The 21,881-nt window shown below is 36.3% G+C and overlaps 1 protein-coding gene across 3 annotated transcripts in view; it reads right to left on the bottom strand.

Moving 5' to 3' along the window:
- Nucleotides 1-17,320: 17,320 nt before the first annotated feature.
- The window catches only part of VEGFC (vascular endothelial growth factor C), a 117,549-nt gene continuing 112,988 nt past the window's right edge, over nucleotides 17,321-21,881 (bottom strand). For all 3 annotated transcript variants that reach the window (XM_051832528.3, XM_002709481.6, XM_089327259.1), the window contains 3 exons: nucleotides 21,219-21,325; nucleotides 20,583-20,916; nucleotides 17,321-17,837 (listed from right to left, as the gene is read on the bottom strand). In XM_051832528.3, the coding sequence (XP_051688488.1) occupies nucleotides 17,723-17,837; nucleotides 20,583-20,916; nucleotides 21,219-21,325 (556 nt within the window). In that variant the 3' untranslated portion in view covers nucleotides 17,321-17,722. The remainder of the gene's footprint in view (nucleotides 17,838-20,582; nucleotides 20,917-21,218; nucleotides 21,326-21,881) is intronic.

Here is a 21,881-nt window from a genome sequence, read left to right on the forward strand (position 1 = left end):
CATTTTGTTGCAGATGTCAGGATTTAATCTTTCTAATGGCTGAGTAATATTCCATCATGTATGTATATTACACTTTGTTTAGGTAGTTGACAGTTAATGGACGTATAGATTGATTACATATATTAGCAAATGAATTTGTCTGCAATAAATATAAGAATCCAGGTTTCTTTCAAAATCTGACTTCATTTGCTCTGGATATGTTCCAAGAAGCGGGATAGCCAACCTGTATAGTAGATATATGTTTAGTGTTGGAAGGAATCTCCATACTGTTTTCCATAATGGCTGTACTAATTTGCATTCCCAACAACAGTTTATTAGGGTTCCTTCCCTGTTCTCCACATCCTTGCTAACATTTTTTGTTTTTTGACTTTAGGATAGTAGTCTTCTAACTAACCATCTAATGATGATTTTTATTTGCATTTCTTTGATGGCTTTTGATAATGTGAATTTTTCAGTTGTTTTTGGCCATTTGTATTTCTTTAAAAATGTCTATTCATATACTTTGCCCATTGCTATTTTTTTTTTAAGATTTATCCATTTATCTGAGAGGCAGGTCACAGAGAGAGAGAGGGAGAGACCGAGAGAGATCCTCCATCTGCTGGTTCACTCTCCAAATACTCAAATGGCCAGAGCTGGGATGATCCAAAGCCAGGAGCCAAGAGCCTCTTCCAAATCTCTCACGTGTGTGCAGGGGTTCCAAGCACTTGTGCCAACCTCCACTGCCCTCCCAGACCATTAGCAGATGGCTGGATTGGAAGAAGAGCAGCTGGGACACGAACCAGGACCCATGTGGGATGTGGACACAGCACTGGCAGAGGCTTAACCCACTACGCCACAATGCCAGCCCCTTTTGCCCATTTCTTAACTGGATTGTTTATTTCATTGTTGAATTTCTTGATCTCTTTATGTATTAACTCATTATCAGATGCACATCTTGCAAATACTTTCTTCCATCTGTCAGTTGCAAATTCACTCAGTTAATTTTTTTCATTGCTGTACAGAAGTTTCTTAATCTCACTTTGTTGTTGTTCTTGTTGTTGCCTGTGATTTTGGAGTCTTACCCAAAAAGTCATTGGCTATGCCAATGTCTTAGAGTACTTCTCCCATGTGTTTCTCTAGTAGTTCCATTGTTTCAATTCTTTTCTTTAGGTCCTTGATCAATTTTGAGTTGAATTTGGAATAAGGTGTGAAATAGAGGTCTTGTTTCAAACTTCTCCATATGGAAATCCAGTTTTCCCAGAACCTTTTATTGAAGAGACTATCTTTTATCCAGGGAATTTTTTTTGGCACACTTGTCAAAGATAAGTTGGTGATATATATATATATATATATATATATATATATATATATATATGGGTTTATATCTGGGTTCTCTGTCCTATTCCATTGTTCTACATGTTTATTTTTACAACAGTACCACACTGGTTTGGCCATAATAGCCCTGTGTAAATTCTGAAATATTATACTGTGATACTTGGTTTGTTTTTATTGTTCAAGGTTGTTTTAGCTATCCTGGGTCTTTTCTTTTTCCATATGAAATTTAGGATTGGTTTTCTTTTTCTAAGTCTTTGAAGGATGGCATTAGTATTTTGATAAGAATAGCACTGAATTGCTTTGGGCAGTAGAGAAACTTTCATAATAATAATTCTTTTTTTATTTTTGTCAAACATACATTTTTTTTGACTTTTATTTAATGAATATAAATTTCCAAAGTACAGCTTATGGATTACAATGGCTTTCCACCCAAAACTTCCCTCCCAACCACAACCCTCCCCTCTCCTGCTCCCTTTCCTCTTCCATTCACATCAAGATTCATTTTCAATTATCTTTATACAGAGAAGATCAATTTAGCATATATTAAGTAAAGATTTCAACAATTTACACCAACACAGAAACACAAAGTGTAAAATACTATTTGAGTACTAGTTATAGCATCAATTCACAATGTACAACATATTAAGGATAGAGATCCTACATGGGGAGTAAGTGCATAGTGACTCCTGTTGTTGACTTAACAAATTGACACTGTTGTTTATGGCATTAGTAATCACCCTAGGCTCTTGTCATGAGTTGCCAAGGTTATGGAGGCTTTTTCAGTTTGCTGACTTAGATCGTATTTAGACAAGGTCATAGGCAAAGTGGAAGCTCTCTCCTCCCTTCAGAGAAAGGTACCTCCTTCTTTGATGACCCGTTCTTTCCACTGGGATCTCACTTGTAGAGATCTTTCATTTAGGTGGTGGTGGTGGTGGTGGTTGTTTTTTTTTTTTTTTTTTTTTTTTGCCAGAGTATCTTGGCATTCCATGCCAAAAATACTGTCATGGGCTCTTCAGCCAGATCCGCATGCCTTAAGGGCTGATTCTGAGGCCAGAGTGCTATTTAGGACATCTGCCATTCTATGGGTCTGCTGTGTATCCCACTTCCCATGTTGGATCGTTCTCTCCCTTTTTTATTCTATCAGTTAGTACTTGCAGACACTATTCTTGTTTATGTGATCCCTTTGACTCTTAGTCCTATCAGTATGATCAATTGTGAACTGAAATTGATCACTTTGACTAGTGAGATGGCATTGGTACATGCCACCTTGATGGGATTGAATTGGAATCCTCTGGCACGTTTCTTACTCTACCATTCGGGGCAAGTCCGATTGAGCATGTGCTGAACTGTACATCTCCTCCCTCTCCTATTCCCACTCTCATATTTAACAGGGATCCATTTTCAGTTAAATTTCAACACTTAATAATAATTGTGTATTAATTAGAATTAAACCAATCGTATTAAATAGAACAAAAAATACTAAAAGGGATAAAGTATTAAGTTGTTAATCAGCAGTCAGGACAAGGTCTGATCAAGTCACTGTTTCTCATAGTGTCCATTTCACTTCAACAGGTTTCCTTTTTGGTGCTTCGTTAGTTGTCACCGATCAGAGAGAAAAGATCACAGGAATCTCAAAGCATATACTATAAAATATCTTTGAAAATGGCAGGGCAAAGTTACTACTTATCTGTAGTCAAATTGAGCATTAATGGCCTCAACACTCCAGTTAAAAGACACAGACCAGCTGAATAGATTAAGGAACAAAACCCATCTATTTACTGCTTACAAGAAACACATCTTTCCAGCAAATATGCAAGCAGACTGAAAGTGAAAGGTTGGAAAAAGATATTCCATGCCAACAGAAAGCAAAAAGAAGTGGGTGTAGCCATATTAATATCAGATAAAATAAACTTTAACACCAAAACTGTTAAGAGAGACAAAGAGGGGCACTATATAATGATTAACTATGATAAATGTATATGCACCTAATTACAGAGACTGGTTTATTTAAAAGATATGTAAAGGGACTTAAAGGGAGACTTTGACTCCATACAATAGTACTGGGGGACTTCAATACTCCACTCTCAGAAATAGACAGATCAACAGGACAGAAGATCAACAAGGAAACAGCAATTTAATTGACACTATAGCCCAAATGGATCTAACACATATCTACAGAACTTTTCATCCTATATTTAAAGAATTTACATTCTTATCAGCAGTGCATGGAATCTACTCTAGGATTGACCACATACTAGGCCATAAAGCAAGTCTCAGCAAATTCAAAAGAATTAGAACCATACCATGCAGCTTCTCAGACCACAGTGGAATGAAGTTGGAAATTAGCAACTCAGGAATCCTTAGAGCATATGCTAACACATGGAGACTGAACACTGAATGAACACTGGGTCATAGAAGAAATCAAAAGAGAAATGAAAACCTTTCTGGAAGTAAATGAGGATAACAACACAACATATCAAAACTTATGGGATATGGCAAAAGCAGTGTTAAGAGGAAAGTTTATAGCAATAGGTGCCTACATCAAGAAATTGTAGAGGTACCAAATAAATAACCATTAAACAAATCTCAAGGATCTAGAAAAACTGCAGCAAACCAGACCCAAATCTAGTAGGAGAAGAGAGATAATTAAAATCAGAGAAGAAATCAACAGGATTGAATCAAGAAAAACATTACAAAAAATCAGCCAAACAAGGAGCTGGTTTTTTGAAAAAATAAACAAAATTGACACCCCATTGGCCCAACTAACTAAAAAAAGAAGAGAAAAGATCCAAATCAATAAAGTCAGAGATGGAAAAGGAAATGTAACAACAGACACCACAGAAATAAAAGAATCATCAGAAATTACTACAAGGACTTGTATGCCCGCAAACAAGGAAATCTATCAGAAATGGATATTTTCCTGGACACATGCAACCTACCTAAATTGAACCAGGAAGACATAGAAAACCTAAACAGACCCATAACTGAGACAGAAATTGAAACAGTAATAAAGGCCCTCCCAACAAAGAAAAGCCCAGGACCTGATGGATTCACTGCTGAATTCTACCAGACATTTAAAGAAGAACTAACTCCAATTCTTCTCAAACTATTCAGAACAATCAAAAAAGAAGGAATCCTCCCAAATTCTTTCTATGAAGCCAGTATCACCTTAATCCCTAAGCCAGAGAAAGATGCAGCATTGAAAGTGATTACAGACCAATATCCCTGATGAACATAGATGCAAAAATCCTCAATAAAATTCTCGCCAATAGAATACAACAACACATCAGAAAGATCATCCACCCAGACCAAGTGGGATTTTTCCCTGGTATTCAGAGATGGTTCAATGTTCGCAAATCAATCAATGTGATACACCACATTAACAAACTCCAGAAGAAAAACCATATGATTATCTCAATAGATGCAGAGAAAGCATTCGATAAAATAGTGATTCTTCCTATCCAAAAACATGGTATGACTCTGCCTGTTTGTATCTTTTTCTATTTCTTTCATTAGTGTTTTGTAATATTAATTGTAGAGGTCTTTTACATCTTTGGTTAAATTTAACCCCAAGGTGTTTTTATTTTTTGTAGATATTATGAATAGGATTGCACTTTCTCAGAAGAATTGTGTTAGTATATAAAAATATTACTGAATTTTTTATGTTGAGTTTGTTTGCTATAATTTTGTTATAGTCTCTGATCAGTTCTAATACTTTTAAAAATATTTATTTATTTAAAATGGAAAAGAGAGAGAGGAGAGAGAGAGAAAAAGAGAAAGGAAGGAAGAAGGAAGAAGGAAGAAGGAAGAAGGAAGGAAGGAAGGAAGGAAGGAAGGAAGAAAAGAAAGAAAGAAAGAAAGAAAGAAAGAAAGAAAGAAAGAAAGAAAGAAAGAAAGAAAGAAAGAAAGAAAGAAAGAAAGACCTTCTATCCATGGGTTCAACTCCCCAAATACTTGCATCATCTGGAACCAGACTAAGCAAGCAGAAGCCAGGAGCCAGAAACTCCATGGGTCTCCCACATGGGAAGAGAAATCCAAGTACTCAGATTATTATCTGCTGCCTTCAAAAGCACATTAGCATGAAGGTGGATCAGACGAGAAGTAGCCAGTGCTCAAACAAGCCCTCCAGAATGGGAGGTGGGTGTCCCATGCAGCAACTTTAACCAATTGTGGCATAATATCTGCCCCCTATTATTGTTGAAGGAGTCTTTTTTTTTACTCCTATATATTAATCATATCATCTGTAAACAGGGGTAATTTTACTTCCTCCTTTCAAATTAAATGCATTTTATTTCTTTCTTTTGCCAAATGACTGTAGCTAAAACTTGTAGAACTATATTAAGAGCAGTGAGAGTTTAACTGTTACTGTGTTTGGGTATCTTCCTTCTACTCTTAATTTGTTTAAGACTTTCATCATGAGAGAATGTCATATATTCTGAGTCTATATAGATAATCATGATTTTTATCCTTCATTTTGTTAATATGATGCATCAGTTACATATGGTAAGCCCACAGCTAAAATCATATTAAATGGTGGAAAACTAGAAGCATTTTCTTTAAGATCTGGAGCTGGACAGGGATGTACACTCTCACCACTCTTAATCAATATAGTTCTACAAGTTTTAGCTACAGTCATTTGGCAAAAGAATGAAATAAAATGCATTGCTAGAATGCAGTAATGTTTGTTGGGTCCCTGGAAAGATTATTTACAATTGCGAATACCTTGTCTTTAATTTTTTAAAATTTTATTTAAGTTATACAAGCTTCATGTATTTCATGTGCACAGATTTAGGAATATAGTGATACTTCCAACCCAACCCTTCTTCCCACCTATGATCCAGCCCTGTTTTCTCCTCCCTCTCCCATTACCACTCTTAATTTTTACACAAACCTATTTTCAGTTTACTTAATACTTGTAAGGTCAACTCTACACTACGTAAAGTGTTCAACAAATAGTATGAAGAAGAAAACACTGCCCCTCAAGAGAAGAGACAAAGGCTGTAAACAATTGTCAAATATCAACATGTCCATTTCACTCCAATACATTACATTTTGGGTACTCTATTAGTCATAGTCTGCAAGATTTTTCTAGTTTTGTCTGATCAAAATTCATATGGATGATTGCTTTATTTAAATACCAGTTCATTTCCTTAATATTTTCAGAGTGATTCATTTAAGAAGATTATTATATGATTACAGTAAAATTAAACGTATCTCCTGAAAGGTGAACTCTTGATAAAATTAGCATTTCTTGGAGTTTCACAGAGGATTTTTTTAAATTAATGTTAGAGTACTATTTTACTTTTAAATTTTCTATGAGTACTTGTATCTTGAAATTATATATGTACACACTCTTTGATCTGGAGAATGTTACAGTTTTATTTTTTAAATTATTACCTCTCTTCCTCTAATATTTCATTATTCTACACATTTACCCTTTTTTAACAAACTATGCTTGAACCACAATGACTGTGGCTTTTGTTGCTTATCTTTAGGTAGATGTATGTAAATTCATTTTACTTTGAGGAGGAAAACAATGAAATATTACATTCAAGTATTCTAGAAATTATTGAGAATTCCCAACATAGCTATGTTCACGTTGAGGCATTTTTTTCCCAAACAGCTAATTAATAGTTGTATCTAACCTTACAAACAAGTTATACATTGAGGACACAATGGTAGCTGTTTGTTCAGGTTTGAAGCACACTAAAATCATGCCTTGTTCAGTGACATTTTTCCAGACCATGTGCAATTCGGGACATGCTCAAGCTGACTTACCTCAAACGGTAGAGTTAGAAACATACCAGGGGATTCCAATTCAATCCCATCAAGGTGGCATGTACCAATGCCATCTCACTAGTCAAAGTGATCAATTTCAGTTCACAATTGATCATAATGATAGGACTAAGAGTCAAAGGGATCACATAAACAAGACTAGTGTCTGCAAATACTAGCTGATAGAATAAAAAAGGGAGAGAACGATCCAACATGGGAAGTGAGATACACAGCAGACCCATAGAATGTCAGATGTCCTAAACAGCACTCTGGCCTCAGAATCAGCCCTGAAGGCATGCGGATCCGGCTGAAAAGCCCATGAGAGTATTTCAGGCATGGAAAGCCAAGACACTCTGGAAAAAAACAACAACAACAACAACAAAAAAACCTACATGAAAGATCTCTACAAGTGAGATCCCAGTGGAAAGAACGGGTCTTCAAAGAAGGAGGTACCTTTCTCTGAAGGGAGGAGAGAACTTCCACTTTGACCATGGCCTTGTCTAAATATGATCAGAGTCGGTGAACTCAGGGGGCTTCCATAGCCTTGGCAGCTCATGACAAGAGCCTAGGGTGGTTACTGACGCCATAAACAAGAGTGTCAATTTGTTAAATCAACAACAGGAGTCACTGTGCACTTACTCCTCATGTAGGATCTCTGTCCTTATTGTGCTGTACATTGAGATTTAATGCTATAACTAGTACTCAAACAGTATTTTTCACTTTATGTTTCTGTGTGGGAGCAAACTGTTGAAATCTTTACTTAATATATGCTAAACTGATCTTCTGTATATAGAGAATCGAAAATGAATCTTGATGTGAATGGAAGGGGAGAGGGAGTGGGAAAGGGGAGGGTTGCGGGTAGGAGGGATGTTATGGGGGGGAAGCCATTGTAATCCATAAGTTGTACTTTGGAAATTTATATTCATTAAATAAAAGTTAAAAAAAGTCCATTATGAATTTCCTCATAGTTAATGTCTGCAAAGCTTTTTGGTTTCAACAGAATTTCTTTAATTTATGAATAAAGTGCAATTTATCAAAAATGAAGGAAATGAGAAATTCTTAATAAACTAGAAATCTGAATGCAAAATTCATCGCCATTTTAATGTCATTAATATTCTGATGCCTTTTAAGCTTTTCACATTTCCTTTTTATTTTATTCTGTTTCAAAAAGACATTTTTAGTAAAACTGCTTCATGTTCTTGGAATATTTTCTTGATCTCTCATAGCTAGTTTCCAGTCTCTGTGTCCCTTATACATAATAAAGGGCAAAGAGTTGGGATATATATATATATATATAAAAACTACAAAGTCTTCTCACCTAATTTTATAAAGACTATGATTTTTGCATGATGGAATTCCAAAATACTTCACAATGTTGTTTTATATAATCACAAGTAGTGATAAATTCAGATTCCAAAATTTGATATTGGGCTGAAGACTAATATCTTTTCAAGTTTTTCTCCTCAGAAACATACACTGCTCTTTGCAATTTGTAAATTAAGGTGAATTTCTGGATGTACTAATTCTTCTTAGAAAGAAGATTTGATGTTTTTAAGCTACCAAAGATTATAGCAATTACTTTAAGTGTTTATTATAAGGTCAGGCACTGTTATAAACTTTAACATATGAGCATATGCAATGAGTAACCAAGGAATTAAGGGATTTCCTTTTGAAATCAACAACTATAGCTTTGATTCTTGAGCACTTTCGTAATTTTAATGCTGAATAAGGTTATTAATTTGTAGCATTTTCTTAAAAGATCATTTATAGATTGCCAGTTATTCGGATTCCCTTCCACCAATTTAACAATTGTATTGATAATACATGAACCTATTATGCAACTGTTTAAAGTTCAATATAAACTCATCACGATGTTCAGTATCTTGATGTTCATGTTTAGTTATGCAGAAAATCTTTAGTCCAAGTTGGGAGTAAAATCCATCTTTAAATGCTGATATTATATTTTAACTTCTAGTCCTAGTAAGGCTGTTTCCAACAAACCCTCTTCGGTGTAGTTTCTGGTATAAATCAAATGACAATTTAATTATTCTCTGCAGACCCCCAAATTGTAAAATTCTTTGCTTCTCTCTCATCCCAGTACTTAACAGTATTCAAATATTCCATTTGTCTTGGAATGCTTTTTTTGTTTCAAAATAGTAGGTTCACATTTGACTCTTTCTGCCAATTAAAATTTGCACCTACAACGATTCACCCCAAATTCTTATATTGAAGCCCTAACCCTCAATGCATTTTTAGATAGGACCATTAGACAGGCAATCAGGTTAAACAAGTTTATAAGAATGTGACTATCTCTCATAAGGGAAGAGAGTATAAGGTATATGAATTTGTCTATGGCTTACATTTATGCCTTGGTCAAAGGCTGTAACATAAGTATTAAAAAAAAAAACTACAGATGTTTTCCCACAAATGCCCTATTATGGGCAGTATGGTTGGAACGTTTTGAATAGGGATAAGAGTCCTTTCACTTTCATGGTGATAACATAGTTACCATACTTTGTTGGTTCTCTTCTCTTTTGGACAAAGGGAGAGGCTTGAATGCTTCAGGATTTTAGCACCATTGTAGCTATGGTTGCATCTGTGGGAGATGTTGGCTTTGGTAGAGAGCAAGAGGCTGTTGAAATGATTTAAAAAGTTAGACATAATATTTTAGAGGAAGAATTTGAAAAACATCAGGACTTTTAAAAAAATACAATCTTCCCCAATTATCTCCACACAAAATAAGTCAAAGTAGGGCTACTATACTTGAATCAGGATTGGAGATACAGTTCCCATTCTAGTACACATGAAATAGCATTGTAACAGGAAAAAAAAAATACATCTATTAGAAAATCATTTTCCCCATGTTTTCATGTTAGATCTGCCACTCCATCACCTATATGGTTCTTTTTTTTTTTTTTTTTTTTTTTTTTTTTTTTTTTTGACAGGCAGAGTGGACAGTGAGAGAGAGAGACAGAGAGAAATGTCTTCCTTTTGCCTTTGGTTCACCCTCCAATGGCCGCCGCGGCTGGCACGCTACGGCCGGCGCACTGCACTGATCCAATGGCAGGAGCCAGGTACTTATCCTGGTCTCCCATGGGGTGCAGGGCCCAAGCACTTGGGCCATCCTCCGCTGCACTCCCTGGCCACAGCAGAGAGCTGGCCTGGAAGAGGGGCAACCGGGACAGAATCCGGCACCCCGACCGGGACTAGAACCCGGTGTGCCAGTGCCGCAAGGCGGAGGATTAGCCTGGTGGCGCCGGCTACCTATATGGTTCTAAGGAAGCCTTTAACAATTTGGGACTATATATACATTTGCAAAAATGAGAGGTTGAACTCTTAGAATGCCTAAAAATACTTTCTACTTCTAACTCAATTCATGGAATTATCTCAACTTCAGAGAAGAGATACTTCAAGTGAATTCTGCAACCCCCAGTATCCTTTCACCTTATTGAAACTGTAGTTTTCTAGGAGCCCCAGGAATATAAGTACCCGCAAAACATGATTTAAGTAAAACCTCTGTTCCCCTGTGCTCTTATAAAATGAATCATGAGTGATCATTGCCCATTCAGATGTGACAGGTACAACAGAGCTTGTAATTTTCTCATACAAAGGATAAATCAATCAAGTAATTTGTTAGCAAAAAAACCCATGTAAATGAGAATAAGATTTCCATGTGATCTGGAATTTCATGTAAAAACATCTGTTTTAAATCCAGAGATCAGGAAAGTCTTTGTTACCCGTGACCTTTTCAAAAGCAATTCAGCATTGTATGAATGATCCTGAATGATTTGACGTTTAGTGCCCATATGCACAAGTAAAAGCTGAAGTTATTTCATGCCAAGTTATTACAGTGTTTTGTCTTTTACAATTTAAATGTCCATAAATAAACATAGCATTTATCTCCTTTGCTTGAGAGAGACAGATAGAAAGCAATAATTGTGCTTTTCCTATTCTTATTCATAAGTTATAGAATTGTTTCTATGAAATACAACAGGTAACTAAAACTTCTCTTTCCCTGTCACAATAGGTCATGAGATATCTTTGATTTTTCTTAAAATTGAAGTTATGCCTCATTAAGTCTACTGTACAGTTAACTATGGCGAGTGAGTCCAGGGTTAGCACCTGGCACTTTTTAAAGAAGTGACTTACAATCAGTTGCCTTTAAAAAAAAAGATTTATTTGAAAGAGTAAAGGGGGGGGGGGCAGGCGCTGTGGCTCACTTGGCTAATCCTCCGCCTCCGGCGCCGGCACTCCGGGTTCTAGTCCTGGTTGGGGCACCGGATTCTGTCCCGGTTGCTCCTCTTCCAGGCCAGCTCTCTGCTGTGGCCCGGGAAGGCAGTGGAGGATGGCCCAAGTGCTTGGGCCCTGCACCTGCATGGGAGACCAGGAGGAGGCACCTGGCTCCTGGCTTCGGATCGGCGCAGTGCACCTGCATGTGCGCCAGCCATAGCGGCCATTTGGGGGGTGAACCAACGGAAAGGAAGACCTTTCTCTCTGTCTCTCTTTCTCTCACTGTCTAACTCTGCCTGTCAAAAAAAAAAAAAAAAAAAAAAGGAGAGAGAGAGGGAGGGAGGGGCAGAAAGAACTTTCATCCACTGGTTCACTCTCCAAATGGTATCAATGGCTGGGGCTGGACCAGGCTGAGGCCAGGAGCCAAGAGTCCCATCTGTGTCTCCATGTGGGTGACAATTATTTGGGTCATCTTTTGCTGCTTTCCCAGATGCATTAGCAATGAGTTGGATCTGCAGCAGCACTCCTATATGGGTTGCTATGGGTTATCAAAACTGATAACCCATACTCGCCACAGAAGTTTCAAGAGCCTTTCCTGTCATGTAATAACTGGATACTTTAAAGTATCCTCTTCTTTACACTTCATATATACCTTCTATTGAAGATATTTTCTAAGGCACCACTCTTTTTTCTATCATCTATTCATCAGAACCAATTACATTAAATCCTGGTGATTATTTCCTTACTCCCATGATTTTGTTTTTACTTCACAACATTTTGTCAACTGTTGCTAAATGATATGTTATCAGAGTATGGGTTATCAAACCAGCACTCCTATATGGGTTGCTGGTGTTGTAGGCAGCAGCTTAATTTGCTCTATCACAACTCTGGTGCCATATACAGAACATTTTTTAAAAAAAAGATTTTATTTATTTTAGAGGTAGATTTACAGGTAGATGGAGGGGGAGACAGAGGGAAACCATCCTCTGGTTCACCTCCCAATTGGCCACAATTGCCAGAGCTGGACCTATTCTAAGCCAGGAGCCAGGAGCTTCTTCTGGGTCTCTTAAGCAGATGTAGGGGCCCAAGCACTGGGACCATCTTTCACTACTTTCCCAAGCCATAGACACAGAGCTGTATAGGAAGAGGAGCAGCCGGGACACGAACCAGCACCCAGATGGGATGCTGGGGGCCACAGGTGGAGGCTTAGCCTACTACACCACAGTGCCGACCACTATATAAAACATTTTAAGTAAAAAAAAAATATGAGGGCATGTCAACAAGTTAGTGGAAAATGAAATGAAAGTCACTTTGTTATGGTGCAAAAAGTACTGCAGTCTATGTATAGTCCTGAAATAGTACACTTTCCATAACCTTTTAGAAGACCCCTTATGTCACTAATCTCAAGAATGATGCTTCCCTGAAATTCATAAAACTGTTCTGGTTTTAGGTGAGTGTGGTGGTATGGTAAGTTAAGCTACCACCTGGGATGCCTGCATTCCAAATTAGAGTGACTGGGGTCAAGTTCTGTCTCTGCTTTCAATTCAGCTTCCTGTTAATGTGTACTACTGGAGGCAGCAGATGATGGTTCAAGTGTTCCATTCCCCAGACAGCCACATGAAAGACCAAGATGAAGTTCCTGCCTCCTGGCTTCAGCCTGCTCCAGCCCTAGCTGTTGCAGGCATTTAGGAAATGAAACAGCACATGGAAGATATTTTTCTATCCCTTTTCTTTCTGTTGCTCTGCTTTTCAATTAGTAAATAAATAAAAATGTTCTGGTTTTGATTTCTCTCTGCATGTAGTTCAGTACAAAATATAATTTCAGAGCCAGAACTTCACACACAATGTTAATACAATACCCTCTTTTACAAATTAAAATTCTCAGACTCAGGGGTTTGTTGACATGCTCAGATTTACAGTTAGCAGAAAAATCAGGATTAAAAAATTGGCTTATTATTCTTACCCAGTGCTCCCTCTGTTATGTTTCTCTAAGAAAAGATTTGTTAGCTACAAAAAGACCATATGAATCTTTGGTTTCTACTTCTATAAGTTAACAGACACTCAATTTTACTTAAAACAAATTCCAGTATACCAAAATTCAAACAGTCCCTGAATAGATAACCTAACAGCAACATAATTGTAAGCAATTGTTTTATATTGTAAGCAATTATTTTATATGTGTCTCTAACTTTTAAAATAATTATTTTCATATACTATATGCCCTTTTAGGGTATAATAATTAATTTATTCAGAATTTCCTAAAATTCTTCTACTATATAAAAATTAGACATCCCAATACTTTCTCTTCTGTTGCAAGATGAAACACCATTTTGGCGGGCTGGCATTGTGGTGAAATGAGTTAAGCCATTGCCCGCTACACCAGCATCCCATATGGGCACCAGTTATAGTCCTGGCTGTTCCACTTCCATCCAGCTCCCAGTTAATGCACCTGGGAAAGCAGCTGAAGATGGCCCAAGTCCTTGGGCCCCTGCACCCATGTGGGAGACCGTGATGAAGTTCCTGGCTCCTGGCTTTGGCTTAGCCCAGACCTGGCCATTGTGGCCATTTGGAGATTGAACCAGCAGATGGAAGCACTCCCCCCCACCCCCGCCTTCTAAATAAATGAAAAGAAACATTATTTTTATGACATTGTCATTCTTAACTCAAAAGATGAAGTCACTAAAACTATCCCTTGAAGTCTGCTAATGAAAGCTCAGATCTTGGGGACATCATGGTAATGCAGAGAAGCATGGAACATGTGAGTTTGGGTCACTCTTATCCCAACACTTCCTAGATATATCAACATGGGAACTAAGAGCAAGCAGTTTGGCAATATGCTATATCAATTACTTTTTAAAAAAATATAAATTCCCTCAATTCTTTTTTTTTTAGATTTATTTATTTGTTTTAAAGGCAGAGTTACAGAGAGAAAGAGGCCAAGAGAAACAGAGGCAGAGACCCATCTGCTGGTTCACTCCCCAAATGACTGCAACAGCCAGACCTAGGCTGATGTAAAGCCAGGAGACAGGAGCTTCTTCTGGGTCTCCCACATGGGTTCAAGGGCCCAAGCACTTGGGCCAACCTCAGCTGCTTTCCCAGGAGTCTTAGCAGGGAGCTGGATCAGAAGTGGAGCAGCCTGAACTTGAACCAGTGCTTGTATGGGATGCCAACACTGAAGGTGGCAGCTTTACCCACCATGCCAAAATTCTGGCTCCTAAATCAATGACTATTATATAATCTTTCTCAACTGTGTCTGTCTTCTCCCTCAACCAATTAGTAAAATTCCTTCAGAATAAGGGTGTCCCTGATCATACAGGGAGGGAAGTTAGTTCATCACCCTTTCTCCTTTCCTGAAAGTGCATTTGGGGTATGCCAGTGAATTCAGTTTTATATCCATCACTGCAATTGGTGTGGATGTACAGGATAAAGGTTTATTTTTAAAAATTCAAATTTGTTTTGCTCAAACAGTTAGTAAATGCCAAAGATTCCTTTCAAAAAACACAAAATAAAATCTGGAAACTAAATCTCATACAACTGCTTACCAAAAACATTTTTTCCTTGAGTCTTTTAAACTGAGTATACGGTATTAAGTTTCTGGACATAATATTCTGTTTAGAAACTTCCCAAGATTTGGATATATTAACTGTTTCTCTGGGCTTCCAGTGTTTTCTTCTCAACCTTATCCTTTAAATTGCCTGAATTGGTATCTTGGGACTCTTTTGCAGAGTTTATGAACATTATTATTGTATTTTTTTAGCTTTTTGATGACTTATATTAGGTAACATTCTAAATAAATGTTTAATATTGTCTCTTGTCCATCTTGTTTATTGGATACTTGAAACTCATTCATTTTAATGTGTTAAAGTGGGATTTTTATGGGCCATACAAAATTTTTTCAAGAATTTTTGTTGATGTATCATCACTGTCCATGCTATTCTTCCTTTTGATGGTAATTATTATGTCTCCAGAGAAAAATTAAATGTTATTTTTCTGGCATGCTCTAGGCTTTAAACTTTTGTCTAGTGATTTATGTTTTTAAATTTACTGATTAGTATGAAAAGCTAGTTGTCAGCACAGAATTTAATTGGTTTTTACATTCATAACATAGAGGATTCATTGTACGTGATTCTCATATACTTCACATGGCTTTAGTGGTCCACTGAAATTTAGAACATATTTTCCCTAAATTATCTGAAAATATTCACACATTTTACTCATTTTAATAATTTTACTTGTGAGGCATAGACACAGAGACAAAGATGGAGGGGAGAGAGAGAGAGAGAGAGGGAGGGAGGGAGAGAGTAGAGCAATCTTCTGCTTTACTCTGCAAATGCCTACATTGGTCACGACTGGATCCAGCTGAGGTCAAGAGCTAGGAACTCAGTCTAGGTTTCTCAGGAGGATGGCAGGGACCCATCTACTTGAGCCACCCACTGTTGCCTCTCAGGCTCTACACTGTCAGAAAACTGAAATCTGGAACTGGAGCTGGGGATTGAATACAGGTACGTGGTTAGCAGAGGTCAGTATTCCAGCTGGCAATTAACTGGTAGGGCAAACACCTTCTCTATAAAATACACTTTAAATATATTGAATCTAAAGTGATTGACAATAGTGATGGCCTTTGTGCTTGCTTTCATTTTTTGTCTCACCTGAGATGAAAAATGATTGAACTAAATCTTTGCTGAATTTCAAAGGTGATAAACATTTTATGCCCTAGGGACTGTACTGCTCTGACAGATGGAAAGAGGTTATTTGGATTTCAATTTTCCTCCTATAGTCACCCCAAATTTGTTTATTTAAATAAATTTTAGGAAATCTAGCTGCTGTCAAATTTCCTTTCTCTTTCCCTCTTTCTCTCTTTGGCTGAATTTGAAAAGTAGCTAGATTTTGGCTAGGTCTAGTACATATAATGTAGACTATAAATGTCTCCTTATAGGCTTCAGAATTATCTTTATTAAAAATAAGTACATGGTCCAAAAATGTTTATTGAGAGAATTTTGCAAGTCTTTTCCTTTTCCAATACATGAAAACAATCATACTTCATAAACTAGGTGCTAATGTTGTACAGTAGACACAACTGGAATTCAGTATACAACACATGTAAAATGTTTTAACTGTCAGTATATCAACTTCCTAATTATATATTGTGAAAAATTGTTTATTTTACAGCAAAACACACAGATAATAATATCTCGTATTTCTTGGTCAACTATAGTAACTTCAAATGTTGCCATTATATTAAATGTGTTACTTTCTGGAAAATTAACTTCATCCAGTTTGTGGAGAATTATCTTCTCCTCTCAGGACTAATTATTTTATATGATAGTTATGTCTCATGTACATATAATTCCATCTCTGTCGACAAGCAAACTGTGCATTTGTATTTATGCAGGCAAAATGTTTGTTCCCAGAGAAAAGTACTTTACTGTGATGTCCTTTTAAACACTGAAACAACTTCTGACTGAAGTGTTTCCTTTTAAATTTATATGACCATTTAAATATTATTTCTAGTTTCTTTTAACTGATGGATAGGGGCACTTTTGCTCACAAAATTCATTTTAGTGGGCTAGAAAAAGTTAAATATTTGGAAAAGATTATTCTTGAATCTTTTGAGAAAATATGTTAAATACATTTTTAAAATACACTGAAGGGTTGAGTACCAAGTTAGAGTCTGAGCTCTTAGTGTACTGAATAACTTTTAATCCCATGGACATGCTAGGCAGACTATCTTACAAAGGGTTCTATATTGATTCATAAGATTTTAGGTTCAAAAGTATCAGGTGTTAAACCAGCCATTATAGTTAAGTTAATAGATGAATTTACAGACAATGCAGTAGCATACTGCTGTCCCTCTGAAACTTCCTCTTATAGGGTCACAATTGCATAATTATAAAATATGCTATTTGGTGAGGGAAAAAGAAAAAGGGACAGGGCACTTCTGTGTTTTCATGATTCCAGTTTTGCTTATTATGGAAGGCAGTAATGGACTCAACTTACCAACTTATAATTCAATATTCATTTTTATTTAAAACATATTTGCAAGATATAAAAATATTGGTCACAGTGAGCTTTACCAATTGTTATTGCTATAAAAATGAATGCAGAAACAATATTTTTAGTGGAAATAAATTATATAGTCATTATTCTTTTTTAAAAAAATCACTAGAGAAAAAAAAAAAAAACCTAGGCTGTTTGGTCATTGGGAGGAAACCAGTCTTTAAAAGAGGCCTTTTGCAGATGAGCTCCAGTCCATTTCTGTAACGTTATCCACACAGGTGGTTCAGGAAACACCAACCTTTGCCTTTGTGACAAGGTCCCACAGGGTCTCTCTGTTCATAAACAGTTCTACTGTGATAACAGTTTTCCATGAGAGAAAAATGGTGACTTGGGAAACAGTACAAACTTAGTTCATGTGTGGTCTTTTCCAATATGAAGGGACACAGCGACACACTTCTTCACTAAATGACAGTCCCTGCTCGCAATGCTTCAGTCGATTTGTACAAGGTCGTCTGTAACAGCTAGGAAAACACAGAGAAACACACTTTTGTTAAATACCAAGGCAGTGAATTCATCATGCAAAGCATGTAGTCTTGTGTTTTTCAACATTTCAAACTAGAACAAAATTACCAATTTCATTATAAAATTGTTTGTAGGTTTATAAGTGTTTATAAAGTTTGTGCTTAGAATTACAAAATTCAAGAGGAATGGAAAAGCCTGAGGAATGTTTTGCTTGCTGATAGAACAAATGAAAGAATGGGATGTTTTAAGCATCATTTCTTTTGAAGTGCTCTGCTTTGTGGAAGAAAGTAACACATGTGATCACACAGCGTGACAGAATTCACAAGAGTCTGGGACGCAGGCATCTTGGCAGGACTGTCCTCAGTGAGCAGTCCTATCCTCACTCTTGCTTCCCTACTCAACAGCTGGCTGCATGATGGAGGTTCTGTCTCCCTTCTCCACCTGGGCTCCAACTCAGACAGATGAGATACTGGGCAAGTGGAGGGCCAGGGCAGTATTTACAACTTCTCCCATCCTAAACTTTCAACTTGCGGTAGTGATGAAGGGGAAAATTACCAATTAGTTAATCTGTTGGCAGCTCTGCGGCTCTGAAGAATTGGCACTCTTCTCTGAAGAACTTTTTGAAGCATGAGTGTTGCATGAGTACAGTATGAGAGTGTTGCAGAACAAGTGGGAATGGGTGTACATGGAAAGATATGAGATGATCTAGGTGGAAATCAAAAGTGGACTACAAAATGTCCTATACATTTAGCTTAATTTCATTTATTTTACTTCCTAAACACAAATTCAAGGTTATAAGACAACGGGTGTTCCTTTACTAAAATGAGACACAATTTCCAATGATTAATGAAAACTGTTGATTCAAACAGTGGACCAAGGAATATATGCTCGGTCTATCAAACTATCGGAGTAAATATTAAGGGAGAATGAGAGGGGGGTATATATATTCAAAATACTAAATTTTCTCTTTTGTTGCATTTAATAACACAAAACCTAGAATCATACACTTGGAAAAATTAACATAGTAAGAGTTACAGTAAACAGAAAATATTTATAAAAGAATATATATAATTAAGAAGAAGTATAATCATAGAAGTCTTCTATTATCTATTATGCTAATTAAGAATTCTGTAGAAAAATGGCTGCATAGAGACATAACAGTTTCAGGGTTTTCAATATACACTAGACTCACTCAGGAAAGATTCAAGGTAAAACTGTTTCCTAAATTTATCATGTCTCATCCTGAATATTCTGAGCATTTTTGAAATATCCTTATGATAATTAGAATATGGTTATGCAGCAAAATTGGAATTAAGTCACTGCTAAAAATTCTAAAGATGAACTAAAAGGATTCCTAAAAGGTAATCTGCAACGATAAGGGAAGAAAAAAATATAATCAATGAGAATACCGAGATACATCAAAGTCTCTTTATGCAGTAGCTGAACTGTAAATGTAGAGAGAACATCAGAAGCATAAATTAAAAGCAGAGCTTAACACTCCTGAGAGTCAAAAAAGACAGATTCTATTTACTTGAGGGGCATTAGTAAAGATACTAAATTATAAATGAATAACATACAAGTTTTAGCTGTTGAAAAGGGTGTTATAAACCATATTTAAAGAGTAGACAGAGGAGACTCCTATGAACATGACTAAAAACAAACTGTCTGAAAATTAAGTGAACAACCAGGAAAGTGCAATTTTATTTAAGGCAAAGAACAGGAAAACTTAAAGAAAAAAATCTACAGAGAGGACAGGTTACATTAAAACAAAACTACTCATTGGATTTGGAAATTGTAAGGTTACTGACACCTCACAGAGAACATTAACGTAGAATTCTAGGCTGTAGAAAACCAGCAGAGTTGAATGAACGGGAGATGAAAGAAAGGTGAATTCTAATGCCAAATACCTAGTTACTGAGCAACTTTGAACAGGACCAAGAGCTTGGTTGCCAAAGTACACTCAGCATCACAGATGCCAACAAACCAGAAGAAATCAGAAACATTTAGAAACTGATAGATAGAAGAAAACAGAGACGAAGATGCATAAGTTAGGGAAGCAAATAGAAGAAATGTGGGAGAAAATACCAACAGCACAGATCTGCCTTAAACAGATCACCTTATTCTTTGAGGTTAAAGAATTTCTCAGACTAACACAGAACGTTCTTGAGTCCACTAATCTTACTTTTTTTTCTTGATGAAGAAGAGAATAAAACCAAGGTTTACGAAGTAAGTTTTCAGTAACTTTTAACAACATATTAACTGGGCTCTCCAATTCCATTACTTAGTATACATATTTCTAGATATAATTCTACAGTAAGTGGTAGTATTCTTTTTTGAGTTTTTGCATAAAAATCACCTGTACTTAGAATAGTTTTCCTAAATTCCATGTGAAGGTGTAATGGTTTTTGTTGGGTGTGAATGTGAGTGCTTGCAAGTATTTTGTAAATTTTTTACAAGATTTCTGAGTCTTATTGATCATCAGTTCCTTAGCCTCTGGGTCAAGGATGTAGACTTTACTCTGAATTTGGACCTGATTTTGGTCTCCAAGGCAGCTTGTCTCACTTTTTTGGGAGCAAAGTATCTCATGCAAGTTTAGCATTGGTTAATGAAAATGCTAGAATTTGTCTTCCAGAACTTATTAGCTACATTCTGATAAATGCTAGTTTTGGTTAAGAAACCTGCTTTTACTTGAGAACATTTTATTTCCAGTATGAGACCTTACACTATTTCTAAAGAACTCTTACCTGCATGTTTGATGTTGGAATTTCTTTCCTTTTAGAAAGCATTTTTGTGGATTTTCTGTACATTCACAGGCACATTTTCCAGGATTGAGGGGTTGGTTTCTTGGACAGGTTCTTTTACATACACACTGGCATGTGTTTTCATCAAATTCTCTGTTGGCCCCACATGAGCTGGGGAAAAGTTTGTTTTTACAGACACACTGGCATGAGTTTCTGTCGAGTTCTTTGTGGGGTCCACAGCTGGAAGGCCGAAGGCCCCCTTTGCAGACACACTGACAAGTCTCTTCATCCAGCTCCTTGTTGGGTCCACAGATGTTGTGAAATCCATCTGCAGAGTCTAGACAAACACAGAACATCCTGACTATACCTTAGTTGGTTCTGGTATGGGTTAATTAAAAGCATTTTAAAAATCTTCCTTTTTATGTTTTTCATTAAGTGGTTATGTACAAACATGGGTATGTTCCTTTACAAAAAAGTTCAAAACAATACCAAGATGAATAAAAAAAATGCTCCATTTTGTAGTCACTTATTTCAAAGAATGATGATCTGAATATTGCACATGTGGTTTTAATATTAAATTATGTGTTAATCAAAATATAGACTCTTGGCCTTTAGTTTTTGAAATATTATTCCGCTTACCATCTCCAGCATTTGAAGAAAAAATGAAGTCTTGCTGAGCCAGGCATCTGCAGATGTGATTATTCCACATGTAATTTGGGGGGCAAGTCTTGTTTGTTGCATCACACCTTTGGAAGAAACAGACAGGTTTAAGGAATGGTATAACTAGTACCTGGACGCGATCACTGGCTTTCCTCTCATGTTTTATATCAGTACGTGCCTCTAAAAAGCTTTGAAAGATATAAACATATATAAAATGATATGTGAAGTAGCCTCTCAAACTACTACCACCCACACTTGCATTCGAATTCTAATTTCAGTGGAGACCACTGTTAGTGGTATAGTCTTAAGATGCCAGTCTTTCCTCCTTTAATCAAATATATTAATTTTTATAATCACATCGTATTTTATTTTGTAAAAAAGATGCAATAAAGCCTTTTTATTACTCAAAATTCCTTTTTTCCACTAAACAATATATTATGAGAAAATGTATATATAATTTCATAAAGTTTTGCTACTTTTTAGTGTCTGCATAATACTCCATAAAAGCAAGGACTATTTGCATTTTATTAATACATTATAGTATCTATTTAAGTGATTCCAGTTTTTGGCTTCTTCAAACAATGATTTGTGATTATTTTAAAACTTGCTGTATATGAGTGAAATGGCCATCTTTTGATTTGA

Source organism: Oryctolagus cuniculus, chromosome 2 (assembly GCF_051225735.1).
Source record: "Oryctolagus cuniculus isolate XC-2025 breed Fujian yellow rabbit chromosome 2, ASM5122573v1, whole genome shotgun sequence".
Classification (NCBI taxonomy): Eukaryota; Metazoa; Chordata; class Mammalia; order Lagomorpha; family Leporidae; genus Oryctolagus; species Oryctolagus cuniculus.